The 21,018-nt window shown below is 46.0% G+C and overlaps 1 protein-coding gene across 4 annotated transcripts in view; it reads right to left on the reverse strand.

The window, feature by feature from the left end:
- The window catches only part of Med (Smad/Smad4 homolog Medea), a 56,987-nt gene that overhangs the window by 35,459 nt on the left and 510 nt on the right, over positions 1-21,018 (reverse strand). For all 4 annotated transcript variants that reach the window (XM_089548046.1, XM_089548045.1, XM_089548048.1 and 1 more), the window contains exons 2-5: positions 20,832-21,006; positions 20,432-20,461; positions 19,542-19,721; positions 5,434-5,712 (exon numbers count right to left, since the gene is read on the reverse strand). In XM_089548046.1, the coding sequence (XP_089404172.1) occupies positions 5,434-5,712; positions 19,542-19,721; positions 20,432-20,461; positions 20,832-21,006 (664 nt within the window). The remainder of the gene's footprint in view (positions 1-5,433; positions 5,713-19,541; positions 19,722-20,431; positions 20,462-20,831; positions 21,007-21,018) is intronic.

A 21,018-nucleotide genomic window follows, 5' to 3' on the forward strand; every position in this document is an offset into this window, starting at 1 on the left:
CAATTATTTAATCAGTGGAGTACCATCATTATTTACTGCATTTCTGCATCTGCGCTAGATCTGCTTAACATTGTTTGTATGAGAAAATTCGTTCGATATAACGGCTACCATTTGCAATGTAAAGCAGCATTACAGTATAGTATCATTAACATGAGTAATGAGTAACAAGTTTACCATCAGCTTTCAAACTTGTCCTGAGGTAGTAAGCCACACAATGGACAAACAAAAAACAAGCATTAAAGAAGGTCTATAACCAAAAATTCACAGCTCATACTCCTTTAAAGATGCTTGCTAGTTTTTAAGCGTCATGTTCAAAATTTTTCACCTCCAAGCTACGCATTTTTAAAGGTGCTTTCTTGTGTACAAGCCAGGTTCAACCCAATATTTAAAGAACATGCCCAAAGTTCAAAGCTCAAGTAAAATCAGGTTTTGATCGAACATGAATAGCCCGATATATGCACTGCTAATAACAAGACCATTTCACTGTGCTGCAACTTCAAAAACCTCAAAAATTTCAGAGCGTCGCATTTTAGAGCAGTACACAGCCTCTTGCCTCATACTCGCAATAATGGCTTTTTACAGCTTGCTAAAGCTCAAATACAGGGGAACCCCACTGTTACATTCCCGTGTACTGCATTTACCCAGCTGTTATGTTTATGTGAGCCACTCCCACTCTAGCTCCCATAGAAACCCATTCAATACAAACTCTGCTCTTACATCTCAATTGTGACAGCTTTCCTGCATGCTATGTCACTTCGCAATAGTGCTTTACCGCATGCCGGAATTTTGGGAGGCTATGTTAATAGCACTTCAGTCAAAGTGGGCCTCAACAGTCTATCCGCGCATGACCACCATTATGTTCAGTAGCTTCCAACGCAATGTATCCATTTCCAACGCCCCAAACACTTACAGGCGATGCAAATTTTGTTGCAGGTGTTGGTGCAGTTCCATTGCTGCTGCGATGCCTGAGCAAACATGCGAAAGTGCAAAACTAAAATTATGCAGGCAGATCTTTACAAGACGTCTGAGGCTTCTGTTTCTATTTACTTTTTTTGATGTCGCCTGCAGCTTAAAATGTGCAATTCAGCACATAAGCATATGCGTTCCACAACTTCGCCAGCTCGTCAGGCATATGAACAGCTATCGCACGGCGTTTCGGTTGTTTGGTGCATGAAGAATGATCACGAGAGCCACAAAAGTCTTGAAAATTCTACAGAAGCACATTACACCTCGAAGAAATGTTAAAAAATGGCTGAGGCTTAACTTGGTTAAGCCTGGAGAATGCGAAGCATCATCGTGTCGCGTAATTTGGAGGCACACAACCACAGCAACGGCGCGAGGTGGGCCCCCGTTTCTCCACTGTCGTGACGTCATCGTGTCACGTGGTGTGACGTCATGTATCACGTGATTTGGAGGCGCACAACCACAGCGACGGCGCGAGGTGGGCCCCCGTTTCTCTACTGTCATGACGTCATCGTGTCACGTGGTGTGACGTCATGTATCACGTGATTTGGAGGCGCATAACCACGGTGAAGGGCTGAAGTGGTAGCTAAAGTAGTATGCTTCGCATAAAAGAAGCGACAGGTGATGATGAACAATATTTGTGTATGCTGTGTTTGGCTATAGTACTACGTTTTCCAGCTAACACATTTCCGTGGCCCCATGAAAAACAAACAGCAGGCTTTTGCCGCATTCAGTAAACAAACAGTATCACAGCCTATTGCCCGTGACGAACTAGCTCAAGGTATACAGTTTTGATTCACCACGAATGAGAGCAAGAGCCTCTGCGGCAGCTTGACTTGCAGTGGCATATAACTTCACCTGGGTCAGAAGTACACAACAGAATAGGATTCCAAAAGAATAATTACGCTGTAAGATAACACTTTTTCAAATAGCTGTATTTTTTTCCATTCTTTCCAAATCACTGCAAACTTTGCGCACCAGTTATAACTCCCTATTACCACCAAGACTGGAATTAGAGGTTCATACAACACGAACCCCTGTTTAATAGTGAAAGCGACTTCAAAACATCCCTGCAGCTGAAGCACTCATGCTCATTCACTGCATGAAGTGCACCTTGCTGTGTGGACTTCAAAACATCCTTGTAGCTGAAGCACTCATGCACATTCACTGTCTAAGGTGCACCTTCTTGCGTGATGTGCAGACCTTTAATAGCTGGAGTAGTAAAACACCAAACAAAAGTCATGGATCTTATACCTATCGCATTTTGAGAAAGCAAAGAAGTTCTGACAACTTGACGAATGGTCATATGTGTCCCTTGTTTTTAAAGAAGAAAGAAAGAGGAGAAGGATATAAGAGAACAAAAGGTGTTGTAACTGTTGTGTGAAGCGCAAACTGTGCTCTCAAGCTCGGTTGCAGTAGCAATGCAAGCAGGAGGCGCTTATTAGAAGAGCAAAGACTCAGTAACTATTAACACAATAGCGTTAAGAGTCCCTTTCAGTGGCAATCCAGGCCTCGCTGGTGTGTCCAGAAAAGCAGGTGGTCCATGCCACCTTGGTCATGTGACCTTGTGACATCATCACAACCTGCCCACCATGGCAGGTGGCAGTTAAAGTGATGATTGCCCCCGAGAAGTTGCTCAGTAAGAGCAACCTGGGTCTCACAAGCCCCACTGGTGGCTATGTTTGAAACAGCCACCTGAACGAACTCAATTTTTGACTCGATTTTAACCAATACATATATGCCTGGCAGCCTACATGTAGCACATGATTTTTTTGCACAGTAACACTAAAAGTTTAATGTGTAAAAGCCTGCGCCCACTAGCGTAGGTTCAAGAGGCTCTAAACTTTTCGTGTGCAAGGGTTGTGTTAAGTACGGTCAGTTTTGTGTGTGTACAGGAAGATCCACCAGTCATCACTGGATGCTATTTTTTAAATTTTTCTGCCAATCATCACTGGATGCCATTTTTTAATTTTGACTCCCATCGATCACATTGTAATTCTGCAAGAAAAAAAATTATTTTTTCACACTGCCATAAGGAAACCACCGCACATGACAAGAAATTTGATTTTAATGTCAGTGTCAAATGTCTGAAGGTTTACCAACGTAACAAGTAGCAACTCTGCCTAGTATCCTACACTGCAGGACAGCTCAAAAGTCAGTGTCGAGAAAAATATTTCCACTAATAGAAAGGCGATTCTGAATTATGAAGTGGAAAAAACATTTTATATCGAAAAATATTTAAATTTTTTTCAAATCCCTGAAGTTTCGGCAAATACGGGCTAAAGTGCTTACCATACGCCTTTTGTGAAGCACTTCATTCTTTATTCATGTGCTTGTTAGGTTCTTAAATTAGTGTCTAAACACACCAGCAGCTTCAGTTAACTGTGAAATCAGTAACAATTAGTGACAGCATCTAGCGGTTTCTACTTTAAGCCGGTGTGCTTCAACTACCTTGATGGACGGCCACATAACACAATTACTCACAAACTAATTATTTTTTTTTTTCACTCGAAAATTCAGTGGAAACATTCATTACGCGGCAAGATATACCGTATAAACGCGTGTAAGGGCCGCACTCGTGTATGGGCCGCACCCCGCTTTCCCGAAGGAAATATTTAAAAAAAAAAATAAATCCGTGTAAGGGCCGCACCTGAACTTTCCATGACCCAGGTGGTAATAGCCTTCTAAATGCACGCGCCGTGGCCTCCGCGATCGGCTCCGGCTGCGAACAACGGTGCGCTCGATCGCCGAGGGCTTGATCGCGGAGGGCAAAGCACGCGCACAAGAGCTTCCAAAAACCGTCCATGGATGGCGCCCAAGGCCGCAGTCATCATCATCATCTTTTTTTTTTCCCCTGCCGCGACTTTTCGCTATCTACATCGGCATCAGTATCGCCAGCTCCAGCCTTTATGGCATGTAAGCGCGTGTGCCGTAGTTGTGGCGGTTGTGGGTTTCGCGTGCTGCCGCCGAGTAATTTAGATTTAGCACGATTGGCAACCACCTTATCAGCTACACGGCTGGGAGTTAGCTCTCGAACATGGCAAGCGTGCGGCGGACAGGGAATTCGACGTGGCCGAGAAGCGCGTCCGATGATCGTGCAACCAAAAGGGTGCATTGAGAAACAAACTGCAAAAAGCGCGCTTTCCAAGGCAAGCCGTGCGAGTTTCCAGAACTGGAAGAAGAGCTACCCTGCCATGTGATGGAAGTGCGGAACAACGGCTGCACATTGACAGCGGACGTGCTGCGCGGCTTTTTGGGATGAGCGTGCACCAGAGCACAGCACCAGCTCAAGAGTCGAAATACTCCGCGAGTGACGATTGGACGTATAATAAATGCCGCTCATTCCCTAATTGGTGTGTTTTTACTTTCAAAAAAAATTTTTTTTGCGTACATCGCATGTATGGGCCGCACCCCGAAAATTCGCCCCCGAATTTGGAAAAAAAAATTGCGGCCCTTACACGCGTTTATACGGTATAAGCAAAATTTTGAAACAGTAGAAACTGTTAATAAAGATGACGCTCACCACTGACATAAAAATCTAAACCACAACTAACAGCTCAGAATGGTGCCTGCACAGGTAGCCTACTGCTACCAGTGTGAGGCACCTGACAAAGCCTCCATGCAACAGTGGCTCTAGTGGAGATTGAGCAGAACACACCATAGCAGGGTAACACCATGAGTCGTGAAACGTCCCTGATGACTCGGAGAAGACACATTTCTGGTGCATCTCCGCAAGAATAGCGTGGTTTCAGCCCGTGTGTGCACTGCTGAATTTACATCAACATGAGTCAATGCACACCTCGTCAACGCCGAATGCTTCCTGGCAGTGCAGTCTCCGCGTGAATGTTCACAGGACAAAAATGAAGGTGTGTGTATCATGAGACGCGAAAGAAAAAATTGGCTGTGGCTTAGCTAAGGTTAAGCCTGGATAAGCGAAAAGCTCTCGTTGCTTTTCAGCCTACTCCCAAGCTACCACTTCTGGATCGGTGTTTCTGCGCCGTCCGACTGTTGCTTCTTCTCCTTCCATGGCGAGTGTCTGCGCCTGTTCTATGCGCAAGCGCGCCTTATATACCCCTCCTTTGAAATGTGCACGGCTGCGGCGAAAGGTCAAACAGTGGCGAGGATGGCCGCCTCTTCTATGGCCGTCTCGCGAAAGAACCTTCTCCTCTTGGGACGGCGGTGACGACGGCAGCGGCGGCAGCAGCAGCCACCTGCGCTCCGCGTGACGTCGCTCGGTTTGGCGCATGCGCAGCTGTGGCTAAAATTGATCACGGCGCACGCCAGACCCGGTGTTGACGAGCCTAGGGAAGCTTTTCGCTTCAAGAAGTGCTTTAACAACCATAACATTGGGTGCCGTCATCCTGCGAGTGCACCTGCAATGTGACTAAGTATGGTGGATGCAGCAACGTATATCCATACTCAAACACGCTGTGGAAGGGAGTTCCAGTAAGCGCCAATCGCAATGCTTACTCAGAGACTGGCTGCTGTCCAGGACAGAGCCAAAGTAGCCGGCCTGGTTGGTGGCAGCCCCCTGTGCTGTGCTGGACGGTGGCTGTGCAATGGTGTTGGGGGCTCCACCAGCCTGCGGTGGCGGCTGCTGCGGGGAGGGCGAGGCTGCCACCACCCCTGGCACCGGCTGCTGCGGAAGAACGGCAGAAGGGGCCGCTTGTGGCACAGGCCCAGCTGGATTGACTGAAGACTGGCTTGATTGGCTAGCAAGACTGCCATTGGGGGAAGCCACTCCAGGTCCTGCAATGGGACACACACAGATGGACAATCAGCGTGCGAGCTCAAAATCTCTATTTTCGCGTTAACCGCTTGTGCACACCGTGCGTAGATAGCTGATACACTGCAGGCTCGGTTGCCTTTACAAAGAGAGATGTCCATTCGTTGACATTCCTGAAGAAAAACAGACACTCACTTGTAGACGCCGCAGCAGTGTAGACACCGCCTAAAAGTTATTGCTTTTTTACTTCAAGAATGCAGCTAAGAAGGCCCCCCAAGTTTCTGCACTGCTTCCCTCATTATTTCAATGATACTTGCCCATCAAAATAGCGTTGCTTGAGAAAACGATGAGCCAATCATCGCTCATGAGAATTGATGAATCGATGAATCATCATGAGAAAACGATGAACCACTTGACCAGGCACAGCTACTAGAATGTCGGAGGGGTGAGACTATATACTGTTTGCTTCTGCATCGCTTTTAGACTTGTTCAAGCTCTGCTCTTCGTAAAATTGACATATTGGTTACCTTTGGACATTTAATGTCTCAATACAGCTGGACTTTGTACAGCCTTTAGTGCCCGTTAATAATGCTTTCATTTATGAACTTAGCCCCAAGCATTGTTGAGCCTGTTTTCAAGTTCACAGCAGAAATTGCCAGCGAATACAGTGTGCACATTGCAAGTCACTGTCAACAAGAATGTTGGCTAGATCCGTCACTGTCAACAAGAATGTTGGCTAGATCCAGAAATTTGTTCGGATGCATCTGCTGACGGCAGTATCAGTTTTCCCTAACTCAGGATATACTGGCTCAGGAATATTGCAGAGAGCTACTAAACCTTTTTTCCAACTGCAAAATAATTTCCATACAGCTGCCAAGCAATTGCAGGGTACTTTACGACAGACAGACAGAATACAAAAAGTATGGTTTGTTCCCAGACAGCAACCTGGTTTATAACTCAAGAGTAAAACAGGCCTCCACTGATAAGCAAATGGCAGCATAGACTGCATAAGTCAATAAGCAGTATGTACAAGGCGAGTTGCTACTAGAAAGCATAAAGGTATCTGCTCACTATAAGACGCTGCTCACTATAAAATATCATCTACCAAGGCCAGAACACGATACTCAAGAAATTGAAATGAACCTATGAGCACTGATTGGCATGGTTAATTGTCGGGTTTCAGCTTTTATGTATACAGTTGTGCCTCGTTAATATCGACCCTTCGGTTCTCACGTAAAACTGTCCATAAAGCGAGTCATCTGTAACAACAAATCGTGAAGGGAATGCATCCCAGGAAAAAAAAATTATGGTCCAGTAGGTCTCCTTAGAGTGCTGGGAACTTCAGTGGCACTTAGACAAAATCTTGGGAGCTTAAAGTCCATTATCCTGTTGCCATTGTCTTTGAAACAGTGTGGTGCAGTTTTGAGAGCCTATTATTATCTCCTACTACGACTGCTCACATTTCACGACCTAGTAGTATGTATACATACCGTATTTTCCGGAGCATAAGACGCACCCGCCATATATGCAGGCTGTCATTGAAAAAAGTTGGTATATAAGACGCACCCGTGTATAAGACGCACCCCAATTTAACCGGTTAGGCTAGTGAGAATTAAACACGCTTGCGCGACCATCGCGAAATTCACTGTACCTGTGACAAATTCTTAAGCAACGCTAAGTGATCGAAAATGGCAACACTCACGCTATATCCGCCCACGTTTTAGAAAAAAGAAAAAACAAAAGTGCTCTGCATTATGTCCGTAACAACATTTTATTTCTACTTAAAACCTATGAAGTCTTCATCTTCGTATACGCTATCAAAAAGTTCACCCATTTCTAGCGGCAACGCAGCTGAAACATTCTCTTCGTACTAAGTACACGGAGCAAAGTTGCAAAGGGTGGCTAAAAAAGAACACCGGCTTGTCTTGACAATGGCGAGAAGCGCAATTGTCTTCATCTTTTGGCATTTCACATTACTTTTGCTTGGGGCCTCCGAAACGGTTGCGTGTTTGTGATCCCGGAAGTCGTCATCCCAGCTGTTTCATGATAAAGTTCACCTAAGAAAAGCTGCACATGGCGGTCCCTGTATTGAAGTATTAACCGCGTTACAACCGCGTCACTGGTAGTGATATTTTTCGATGAAAAAAGCTTGAACATCAACCTGAGTAACTTCTGAACTCGCAAAAAAGAAAACGTGAAAAATTAGCGTATAAGACGCACCCTTGTATAGGACGCACCAGCGAGATCTCTGAAAAAAAAGCCGCGTCTTATACACCGGAAAATACGGTACTCAGTCCGCAGACATCTGCTGAATGCAGCTTTCAATGCAGCACAAGTTGCAAAGAGAGTTTTCTTTACAACCATTCATGCAATACTGCAAATGCCAAGGTGCATGAGGGCACCTTGAAACTAAAGCATGAAACCATGAAAAAAAAAAGTCACTCAAATAGTTGCGCTTTTCCACTGCGTTAAACATTTGTCCTGCACTCAGAACGCAAAAGAGGAAAGATCTGGTTAGGGTAGTCGAGGTTTCGTTCTTATCATTGTCCATATTAATGCAACAAAAACGCGTGGGCCCCAATACACTCTGTGCATTGTCATCCTGTCCATTGTCCAGACAGTGTTCTTCCACGTTACTGAGGCATAAATACATTTTCTTTAACTGCAAAGTTTCTGAGAAAGCTGTATAGCTTTCCTTTGTAGCCGTATGGCTGCGCTCGGGTGGATGCCAATGAGTAATTACTCCCTTATCACAAATCTACTCCACCTTGGGGGATTCCCCTAAACATTTGACCAAAACCTATTCCCACTTCGAGTTATTGATCAATTCGCTCTCGCCCTACCCTAAGCTTGCCGTCCCGGTTAGCTCAATTGGTAGAGCGACTGCTCCGGTGAAGCGGTGGTCCCGGGTTCGAACCCCGGACCAGGACGAATTTTTCTTTAACTGCGAAGTTTCTGAGAAAGCTGTATAGCTTTCCTTTGTAGCCGTATGGCTGCGCTTGGGTGGATGTCAATGAGTAATTACTCCCTTATTACAAACCTACTCCACCTTGGGGGATTCCCCTAAACATTTGACCAAAACCTGTTCCCACTTCGAGTTATTGATCAGTTCGCTCTCACCCTACCATAAGCTTGCTGTCCCGGTTAGCTCAATTGGTAGAGCGACTGCTCCGGTGAAGCGGTGGTCCTGGGTTCGAACCCCGGACCAGGACGAATTTTTCTTTAACTACGAAGTTTCTGAGAAAGCTGTATAGCTTTCCTTTGTAGCCGTATGGCTGCGCTCGGGTGGATGTCAATGAGTAATTACTCCCTTATTACAATGAAGAAGTTTGGTCCCTAGAAAAACTGACCATAACTCGAGTCGTCTACATTACGGGGCACGACTGTATAACCTCTGTCTGAAATATACAGCCCAACGGGTTCATTTCTAAGCTGTGCAGTGGGACTCCTGTAGCCCTTATGCAGATCCTAGGCCTCACAAAGACAAGGACGAGAGTTCTCACCTACAAGAGATTGCGAACTCCAGTGCTGCAAAACAAGCCACATTGCATGGGCCAGAAGATAACTCCTTGGGCCGAATATTTTTTACAAAGGCTGTACTTGCGAACTGACTCGTCTATTATCGCCTACAATCTGGTGTGTTGTCTTACATTCTCTAACATGCACTCTCTATCCTGGGCCATAGGCCGAAACTGCATGTCAAAGCAGACAGTGACAGGTTTTTTCCCTTTACCAATTCCGATACATAAAGGGACAGTGAGGAGAGCTCTATTAATATTGATACATGCATTCGAAGAAGAGACAGAAGTAGTGCATGCGCTAGAAGAGGAAGAAGTTAGTTGGCTCTCGCGCGCGCTCGAACCACTGGGTGACCGCCGCAGGCTTTTCGTCTCTGTGCGGGTGTTCTTTTTGGCGTTGCACGCTACAGTTTGGTGGAGGTGCTGGGTACGCTTCCCGACCTGCAAACTCCGTACAGCGTCACTACGGACCTCACAGTGGTTCACCAGCGACCCAGCCGCCGTCTCCGCGGAGAGTCGCCTGAATTTGGGCCCCTTCCCCCGCCAACAAGGACGACGCAGCCTCAACCGCCGAGTCCAACTGACATGGCCACTGACACCAGGACCCCGCCGCCGATCCAGCCTCTACCGTCGAGTCCAACTGCCATGGCCGCTGACACCAGGCCCCTGGCGCTGATCCTTTGCCACCCACCGCGAACACCGCCATCTTTTCACGGTGACGTGTTCGAAGACGCTGAGGACTGGCTGGAGACCTTCGAGCGGGTCGCACGCTACAATGGCTGGTGCGACGAGCGCAAGCTGAATAACGTCTACTTTGCCCTGGAAGAGTCTGCTCGGACGTGGTTTGAAAACCACGAGGCTACACGTCCCACCTGGGAGACGTTCTGCCGGAGTCTCCTGGCTACGTTCCCCAACGCTGACCGCCGGGAGAAGGCCGAAGCTGCGCTGCACTCCCGAAATCAGCGCACGAACGAAAGCGTGCGCATGTACACCGAAGACATGGCCCGTCTTTTCAAGCGTGCCGACCCCAACATGACAGAGGAGAAGAAGCTGCGCCATCTCATGCGTGGGGTTAAGCAGGAGCTGTTCGCGGGCCTCGTGCGCAGCCCACCCCGCACGGTGGCGGAATTTCTAACCGATGCGACCACGATGGAGACGACGCTGCAACAACGGGCCCGCCAGTACAACCGGGACATCAACTGCATGGTGCCCGAAGGCTTTTCGTCGTGTCTCGGCGGCAGTGCAGACACCTTGCGCGAACTAATTCGCTCAGTTGTCCGGGAGGAACTGCAACGGATCCATCTGCCCCAGGTTGCACCTGTGCCGCTGGCAGCGCTGACTGAAGTCGTCAGGGACGAGGTGCGACAGGCTGCGCAGGCACCTCCTGTCCCCGAAGCGCCGTCCCGGTCGGATGACAGACCCACGTACGCATCCGTTGTACGTCGCACGACAGGCTACGGTCCCATTACCCCAACGCCTGGCGTGAGCAACATCAGCACATGTCACGGAAGCGTGCCTGGCTACGGTATGGCGCGCGCGCTCGAACCACTGGGTGACCGCCGCAGGCTTTTCGTCTCTGCGCAGGTGTTCTTTTTGGCGTTGCACGCTACAATATTTTTTATAGCAAAATCCGATAGTTCGGCATTTCATGGCTTTGTTGCCACTTGGCCGACAGCGAAAGATGCATTTATTTCTAAGAAATTTCGATTCGAAGTTGAAATAGTTTTTCCCGCGCTCTGATTCAAACTTGGGATTCTCTTATGATGACACAGGACTAAGCGACGTGAAACATGACGTGACATGACGTAACGCAGACTCCGTGATTTCTGGCGGCCAGCAGTGCGGCCTAGCAGCAGACGAAAAGAAAGCTACCGCCGGCCGCACATTGAAGGCATCTATCGGCTATTGCGGCCGTCGCTACCGTCGCTTCGTTTACGTTTTGCACCACCGTTTTGCCAGCGTTACGATGGATCCCGTTCTCGAAGCCGCCAACGAAGTTCTCACAAATAGACACCTTTAGCATACCATGTACCTTGTTACCGTTAGCGGAATACCGGGAGCTCGCCTGCCGGCGGTGAGCAGGCGCTGATTGGTCCTGATGCTGCAGGCGAGCGCGGACCTGCCGAGTACATGGCGCCATCTGGCAACGTCAAGGAGATTTCCGCATGCATTGGCTGCGCCTCAGTGATTCGTGGCTTCTCGCGTCCCAGTGTTACGAGAAGCATTGGTTCTGGCAACACTGTTTTGTCCTATGACGCCATCACGCTTGTACTTGCGAGTTTGGCCTGTGGCGGCGATACCTGTATTTTGGTTCTTGCTCTTTTCTACGTTACAAGAGCTTTGCTGTCAGTATAATTGACGTTTTTGTAATCAGGAGCGGGTATTCTGTTGATACAAGCCAACTTCAATTTCTCCGCAGTGTCCCTTTAAATGCTTCACGACAGAGATTGGTAAAAAAAATTAAAAAGTTATTCATTGCTTGCTTGGGCATAATATTCTGGCCTAAGAGAATGTGTATCTGTGCTGCCAATAAACAGTTGAAAGTGGCACCTCTGAATCGTTTTTCCTCTCATGTCTTGTCTCTGTTGTGCGTTAGTCTAATCATGCCGTGCCGGCTAGCCTAGAAACATAACCTGCTGCGGTAGAGTTCCCGTTGTCAAATACTAAGCAGAATGCCTAACATTTTACAATGCACGATCAATACACTTACTTCACAGGAGTTGCAACAACTCTTTTCTGCGCTTTGTCCTCATCTTTCTGGGATGCTCAAATATCAGCCCATTTCAGCTCAATCCATTCTGCCTAAGCTTTGCCGGAAATTTAGGTCCTTCGCTGATCTTAGGATTCCACTTGCCCTGAATTGTTTTTTACCATTTTTACACTTGCAACAGTTTATCACACTCATTGTGAGATTTGCAAGCGGCACCAAACAGATAAAATGGTAGTGTCCTCAGCCATACAGCAGTAAAATTCACTGTTGCAGTGAACTGCCTCCAGCCAGCAAGGCCTTCTTTCTTTTGATTGCGACTGTCCTCTCAAGTTCTGTACAGCGATGTAGATACCATGAGCCTGCACCAGCAGCTTCTGTAAACACATTTGCCTCGCAGACACACAAGTCCGCAACGCAGAGTTGGAAGCTGGCAGAATACACTCGTAGCTTCCATACTACTGCACAAAACTAGCAAGACAGCGTCGTATCGAATGTCCTCACTTTAAAATGCAGCACTTTCACAACCCCCCCCTTTGAAATGCGAGACTCCATTCCTGAGCTAACTGAAATCGTAAATCGCATTACTTAATGCCCCAAAACAGCACATGGGCTATGCAGGATGCCGCAGTGGAAGGCTCCGGATGAATTTAAACCAGCCGGGGGGTTCTTTAACAAGCATCGACATTGTACAGCATGGAGGCATTTTTGAATTTCACCTCTGTCGAAATACGGCTGTTGTGGACAGGATTAAACGCACAACTCTGGGCCAACAGCCAATGCGAAAGCCACTTAGCCGCCGTGGCAGATGCCACCAGCGATGGTTTGGTTTGGTTTATGGGGTTTAACGTCCCAAAGCGACCAGTGAATCAACAATCATGATGCATTTAGCGTGCGGAAACAATCCATTCACGACCTTGTCTCGGTGCACCAGGAACAGCTCCACAGAGAACAGAGATGGAGAAGGGTGTGGCCCGGACATTTCCACCACTAAAGCGTGCCTTCGGCAATGGTGGACGCAAATATAGTGAAAAGCTTCCTAGTTGATTTGGCCCGATCCAAGAAGCTGCTGGACACCACGATATGCCCAACCATTCAAGGGTTGCCAACATGTTTATCATCATCATCATCCGGAATGCAAGTTCAGCAAGGAGGAGAAAGTCCACTTGGGACAAGCAGGGGTAGTTGGAAATCGCACCATATTCCGCAGGCCTCTAGAAGTGATCGTCGCGAGAATAGCTGCTAGAGACAACTCACCCTAGGATGCAAGTAAGGCAAGAACAGGAGGACACACACCTGAGAGTAGCAAGGGTGAGGGGTGCCCACAAATGGGAGAACAGAGTTGGATCCGTGTGACATTGGGATTCGGACAGGCCCTGGCTTGGAGTAATGTGAGGCTAACTAGGGCGATATTAACTTAAATGACTGAAAGTGACTGGGGACTGATATTCCCTAGCTTTTTCCAAATCCCTGAAAATTAGGGGTTTTCCAGTTGATAGACACCCTGAATGTAACTACAATTAAGATTCGCTTCCCCAAAACAGCGTTAAGGCCACAGAGAAAAGTCACTCCAACTTTCTTGAACCTTTGCAAGTAATACAAAGTTTGTGCTGCTCCAATTTTTTTTTTTTTACCAGGAAAAAACAAAAATTTATCAGTACCTGGAAAAGAGGACGATGTTATTCAACATGTTTAGGGGAACTATAAAATATGGCGTAGATTTTTTTTTTAAATAGAGAGGTAATTATAGTCGGACACAACTTAAGTCTGCAGTGAAGCTCCGCCCACATTCAGCCTTTGCGCACAGAATTCCTCCACGACGAAAAAGTAGTCCGCTGCTTAAACGCTTCTTGTTACGTAAACAAGAAGCTTATCACAAGAAAAAAAATTATGAGCTCTAGAATTTTGATACATGGATTGTTTGATATAGACATACATTAAAAAGCTGATTTCGTTTACAGTTGCGATTAGCAAGCGGAGTAATACAGGATGCTGGAGACCGCGGCCCAGTGTTAGCAACTGCTGTTTTTTTAAGTTGTATCCTACTACTTTTAAGTTGTATCCTACTGCAGCCATACCAGTACGTAAGAAAGCTACTTAGATTCCTGTAAAAAGAAGCAAGGCTGTACACGAAAAACAAATGTAATTGCCATGTAGATACCATGTGCGCAATCATGTAAACAGCGAAATTGCATCTTTTTAAGAGTGTGCTATCGGCTATTATCGACTTGGATGCATGCCCTTCAACATAGTCGTGCAGACACATTTTTTTTCCCTTAACAATATTTTATTTGAAGTTTCTAGAGTCATGAGCAATATCAAAGTCTAAGAGACTGTAAGGTTCTAAAAGTTCTGTTCTTTTAAATCTTGGCAGTTTAAGACTTTCAACTGTTGTAATGCTTGGTACAAATTTTGACACATTTTGCTCCCTACAAAAGTTTCTTTTTTTTTCGTTAACAAAACATGCAAAAGCTAAAAATGTTTTTCAAAATTATTGCAAGCATTTCTGCGCTAATAGCGAATTCATCTAATGGCGTTCTCTATAAATAAAGTTTACCATTGTGAAAGCAATGCAATCGTAAGATCAGCACTACTTTGTAAGTTTGCTTGGAAGTTCCTATAAAGGGCGACTGTACAATGAATATGGGCAGTCATTTTACAGTTATGAGAAATTGGACGGGCCAGTTGGTACGCTACACATAAACTAAGCAGTGCACTAGATGTGGCAAAGTAAAAGCCAGTGCTGTTGTCTGTGTTTCCTTTTACTCCATCCTATCTAATGCAGTAATAATTTTATGTGTACTTTCACATCTATTTTATAATGAAACAAACATGATACAACAGTAACTGCAACAGCATAACCTTCTACCATTCTAACCGAAAGGTACGGGTTGGCGTTACAAGTAACTACAACTGAAAAACATAAGTAAACAACTACAGCTAGACTAATACAACGTGAGGCTGTGGCATGGGCAGTGTTAACAGCTGATTTCTCAGAAAAACAACTCACTTGCAGAACCTCTTTTACGAAGAGGCAAACTTTCTGAACCTCACACAAGAAGCAATTTTTTTTCTTAACCTTTTACCTAATCCATTCAATGAAAGAGACCTTCCTATTTTGCCCTGTCTTAAAGGTGCACTGAAGAGGAATCTGAACTCGTCTTTTTGCCACGGGAACTCGATCTACACGTTCCTAGCATTCTTAGAAACTGCGACTTATTGCCCTGTGTGGCCGATTTCCCTAATTAAATCGAATTAACGTCCGGCTCCCGCCTTTTTTTTTTTAATTCTCCCTCGTACGGTGGGCGGAGTCGACCAACGCGTGGAGTGCCCTTCAGCCAGCTCCGTGGAGGCTTTGCTTAGGCTTCATTTTGTTTTTTAGGTTTCCGTGAATAAACAGTTTCATTTGCAGATAATATAACCACAAAATAAGCCCGCAGGAATAAAAATACACGCGGACTATTTGCTTCTACGGACTACTATGTATTACTCCGCCGATGGCAGAGCGGCAAGCCACCACGGGACTGGGTGAAAGGCACTCCCTGCGTTGGTCGACTCCGCCCACCGTACGAGGGAGAATTCAAAAAATAAAGGCGGGAGCCGGACGTTAATTCAATTTAATTAGGGAAATCGGCCACACAGGGCAATAAATCGAGGTTTCTAAGAATGCTCGGGACGTGTAGATTGAGTTTCCGCGGCAAAAAGACGAGTTGAGATTCCTCTTCAGTGCACCTTTAACATGAACAATGGCAGTAGACTCTGTATGCATTAGCAGACCCCCAATAGTCCCCAACAAAATTCAAACATTTGTGTTTCGGCTTTAGCTCACAAGAGAAAGGAGCTTTGTTTACATGGCATAAGTACATTATTCACAAGTGCACAGCAGTAGATTAAGTCAAGTAGGTGAAAGAAGCTCACAGAAGAGTGAGTTACTCTGTTTGGTTTGGTTTTATGGGGTTTAACGTCCCAAAGCGACTAAGGCTATGAGAGACGCCGTAGTGGAGGGCTCCGGAAATTTCGACCACCTGGGGTTCTTTAACGTGCACTGACATCGCACAGTACACGGGCCTCTAGAATTTCTCCTCCAAAGAAATTCCAGCCGCCGCGGCCGGGATCGAACCCGCGTCTTTTGGGTCAGCAGTCGAGCACCATATCCACTGAGCCACCGCGGCGGCCTGAGTTACTCTGTCACCTCCTAGCTAAATGTAAGGTGAGTGTGATATCACACTAAAGCATGCACTATTTCACAATCGCGAACAACATAACAATATTAAATTTAACAACTCTGGCAGGCTCAGATGGCTCTTTCCAGAAGACTGGACAATCCATGTGGATTAACTTCTAGTGCTATGTTTACTAAACCAGCTCGAAGCAATCCTCAAAAGCGTAACAGTATGCAAGGTCCAACATACCAAAACTGCATATGGGGCTACGAGAGACAGGGAAGTGGAGGGCTCCAGTTAATCTCAATCACCCAGAGTTCTCTTAACGTGTAACGACATTGCTAAGTACAGACATTGTTGCATTTAGCCTCCGCTAAAATGTGGAAATACGGATACAATGCGGAGTCGCAGGCGAATAGCATGTGGTGATTAATGTATACTTATGTCTTCAACATCATCACAAGGGAGAGAACACGGAATGGACAATTAGGTGTCTGTCCTCTTTTAAGGGAGTGCCGCCGCGGTGGCTCAGTGGCTATGGTGCTCGGCTGCTGGCCCGAAAGACGCGGGTTCGATCCCGGCCACGGCGGCTGAATTTCTTTGGAGGAGAAATTCGAGGCCCGTGTACTGTGCGATGTCAGTGCACGTTAAAGAACCCCAGGTGGTCAAAATTTCCGGAGCCCTCCACTACGGCGTCTCTCATAGCCTTAGTCGCTTTGGGACGTTAAACCCCATAAACCAACCAAACCAAACCAATCTTTTAAGGGAGTGGAAACTAGACACCTTATTTTCCATTCCATGTTTTCTCCCTTGTAATGATGTTGAAGACATAAGTGTACGAGGGGGTACCCAAAAAAAAACAAAATAAATTTTTTGGTGGGCAGCACTTTCATAGTACCGTGTTTTGCCACTAGGAGCACATAAAGTGAACATTCCAGAGTCAGTCAGCCAAGTGCCGTCGCCGAAGGTCAGATGTACTAGCTTCGGCAGAGTTTAGAGTGACAACTGTTTTCTGTGAGTGTCGTTTTTGCAATGGCTGATTTTCGTGAACAGCATGTCGTGGTGAAATTCTGCTCTCTGCTCGGAAAAAATGGAACAGAAACTCTTGAAATGTTAAACATGACGTTCAAGAATGATGCTATGGAGAAAACTCAACTCAAGTGTGAGTGGTTTTCCCATTTCAAAAATGGTGAAATGTCAATTGGTGACCAACCTCGTTATAGTTGTCCTTCCACAGCCCGAACACATGAAAATGTTGAAAAAATTTGTGCAATCATCAACGAAAATCGATGACGGACGATTGAAGAAATTGTGGAGCTGTCGGGAGTGACTTGGAGTTCAGTGCACCGAATTTTGGCAGATTTGGGAATGAAAAAGGTAGCTGCCAAATTTTTGCTTACGATCCTGAATCAAAGCAACAAATCAAGCCAGTAAAAGACTTCAAGTTCGCCTCGCCCCAAGAAAGCTCGTCAGGTGAAATCAAACCTCAAAACAATGCTGATTTGTTCTTTCGACATGAGAGGACTCGTCCATTCAGAGTTTGTTCCGCAAGGTCAGACAGTTAACCAGGCTTTCTACTTGAAAGTTTTGAAAAGATTGCGCAACAATGCGCGGCGGAAGCGGCCTGATTTGTGGCAGTCGGGTGACTGGTTTCTCCAACATGACAATGCCCCTGCTCACACAGCCTTGTCTGTGCGACAATATTTGACCAAAAATGGTATGACCCCTGTTCCTCACCCCCCCATACTCACCGGACCTTGCACCGTGTGACTTTTTTGTTCCCCAGAATGAAAAAACACATGAAAGGAAAGCATTTTGCTGATGTTGTGGAGGTAAAGAAAAAAATGACGGATGTGCTGTCAAGCACCACAAAAGATGAATTTAAACAATGTTTTGAAAAGAGGAATGAGATTAGATAAGTGTATTAGTGCAAATGGAGAGCACTTTGAAGGAGATTGAAGGTTTCTGCTTAAAATGTGAATAAATAGGTCAAAAAAAAAAAATAAGTTCTGTTTCTTTTGGGTACCCCCTCGTACAATGATCCCCACATGTTTTTCGCCTGGAACTGCTAAATAAAATATAATCACAATTTTTTTCCTCACCCGTTTAGGTTTCAGTTTGAAAAGCCAAGCAATGGCTATGACGTCAAAGGTCAGTACAAGTCACATGAAGCAAGTCACATGAAGCAAGTGAGAAACTGATACAATAACTGTTTTTTCATTTGATGTGTTCCGACTCTTGGGGTAGGCTGACTTTAGCATTGCAGTGAATTAAAATGGCAATGCAGCGATTATATCGCAGTTTTTCTCATGCTCCATGTGACGTATACGAACCTTTAACATCACAGTCGTAGCTTCGCTACTGAAACTGAAACAGGAAGGAGAAGAAATTCGATTATACATTTGTGGCTGTAGGCGAATACCACATGTTGACCCATGTATAGTAATGTCTCACGCATCATTACAAAGAAGAAAACATGCAACTGAAATTTGGTGTCCATACTGCTTTAAAGGTGCCCTGCGACGTAGATAAAGCATGGGGTCTTTATTCTTTGTATGCAGAGTAAGGGACATTGTGAGTCCCGAATGTGCAATGAGATCACCGAAATCATAATATTTGATATTTTAATCTTCGCTAGAAATGCTTGTTTCGAGCCGATGGTGCCGCAACGCGGCGGCCATTTGCGGCAGCGGAAATGAGGTGGCATCCAGATAGGGCGCTGCATTTCTCATTGGTTGGGCGTCCAGTTTGCATATTGTTCCTTTATACTTGCGAAATGGATCCAAAATATTATGTCTCTGAGCACTGAAAGCTTTTCGCATGCCACAAAAACTGGAAAGAAGCAGGGAAAGCAAACGAAAACTAACAAGAATACAGCTAGGGGCGACACTTTCCATTCCGCTTCAAACCTTCGTGGCGGCCAGCGCTGTTCAAAAAACGTTGGCTCAAAACAGAAAGCGCGCGCGTCGAGACCGGCCGTGACCATACCAAGATGGCAGCGAAAAAAAAAGCCAGTCGACACACCTCGCCCAGAACTGGGAAGAGAAAGGCCAGACAGGACACGGGAGTCGAGTTTGGGGGGAGGGGGGCTACTGTTCACAGCCTTCCAGTCCGACTAAAGAAACTAGGTGCGGTTCTAGGTGTGGTTCTGATTGGTAGCGCCCAATCTGGGTACTGGGTGAGTGAAATGGGCGAGTGAAGTGCGTTTTAGTCTGAGCTTTTCATTTCGAATTTTCAGAGTGGAATAACTTTCGTTCGCATGCTCCGATTTCAATAATTCTTTTTGCTCTGATCTCTAAAAAGCATGACGAATCTATTTAATGATATTAACTGGTACTGAGGAAATCATCGCGGGGCCCCTTTAACACTGTCCAAGGGAAATGAACACTGACGAGTTCCAGTCATGAGCATGACATGACACATAAGGTGCGAAAACGTCACAACGCCATTTCCCCTTTTCCTACCTGTGCTTGAGGGAGACAGCAGCATTGGCCGCCCATAAGGGTCCGCTGTCGACGCCTGTGATGACGTCTGGGCGGGATGATGCTGAATGGTCTGTGAAACATGCTGCAAGCCACTTGGACCACATTCGAGCTCCCCGTACTCATTTTTGACGTAGTGGCCATCACCACCCCCAAAAACATCTGTTAAGAAAAAAAAAACGATTACATAAGAAAGGTATACAGAGTTCCCCAACACCGACTAGCTATCTCCACCACAACTCTCAAGGTTTCTGTTGTCACCCATAACAAGAGCAGTTTCAACACCTGTAGAGTATATGACACAAATCAGTGGTGCTTCTCAAGGTGCCTCACAAAAATTTTCAATAACCAATACACTAAATAAGCATCAACTGAATAGTACATCATGAAAGACCACTGTAATCTCAACAGCCACCGACTGCAGGCAGCCTCATGGTCAATTAACAAGGTGGTGAAAATGAAGTTTTGATGTCAGAATGACGAGCTCTCAAGGATAAGACGGCTATGACGACACTTCCATGAAGTTTATGATAACTGACATAAAACTGAGAACAGCAACTTCGGATCATTCTTGCACCTTATGTTATACCAAGCTATATAGGCAAATGGTCACCTACATGTAAAGTCACCCATTAAGTTGCACAATTCTTTTACAAAATAGTTTTCAGCGGGCACTTTTACTTTGCAAGCCTGATTCCTTTAAACACATTTCAACTTCGGCATAATCATACTGTCATTTCAATGCCAGTGTCCCAACATTATCACCCCACAATAGCGCAGAGAAATAACAGTTCTTTGCATGTCCACAAGTTGGCCCAAAGCGTGCATGCATATGTTAAGTTGCAAACAGAAACTTCCAAAGCATCTCTTACCTGAATGTTGGAGAGTCAGGCCAGAGAGATCTGCGAATTGTGAAAGATGACAAATTGTTACAGACACAGATCCATACACTTTGTAATGGCAAGACCATTAGAACCCGGCTACTAAAAACATGCTATACTCTCGAAGTATATTGGGAAGAGAAGATATCCCCCAAAAGAGGAGATCCTGGTTTGAGTCGCGCTGCTTCTAAAGGTCACTACAGAAGCAGTGGGCAAATGAAATTTGAGATAATATGAGCCTTATGACATGAGCGACGCATATGTCACGGGCAAAACCGAGACTACCGTTACATCTACTGACATGCTCAGCGAGCTGACAAACACAGCGTGGCTTGCACTCAGTCTGTCATTCTTTCAGCGCGACAGAAAGTGAGCAGAAAGACAGCCATACCGATGCCAGGAGATACCACCCGCTCGTAATGGTAGGGGTTGACGCAAACACTGTCACACTTCAAGTCGAATGCGTACTGACAGTATTTCACATGCTTCAGCTCGTTCTTGTGGAGGTCCGGCCACCTCCAAATGCGAGCATAAATAACGTGCGGAAATCCTTTCCTTCCTGCGACCTGCGTGGAATA

This window comes from Amblyomma mixtum, chromosome 6 (genome assembly GCF_055824585.1).
Source record: "Amblyomma mixtum isolate Tamu chromosome 6, ASM5582458v1, whole genome shotgun sequence".
NCBI classification, from domain to species: Eukaryota; Metazoa; Arthropoda; class Arachnida; order Ixodida; family Ixodidae; genus Amblyomma; species Amblyomma mixtum.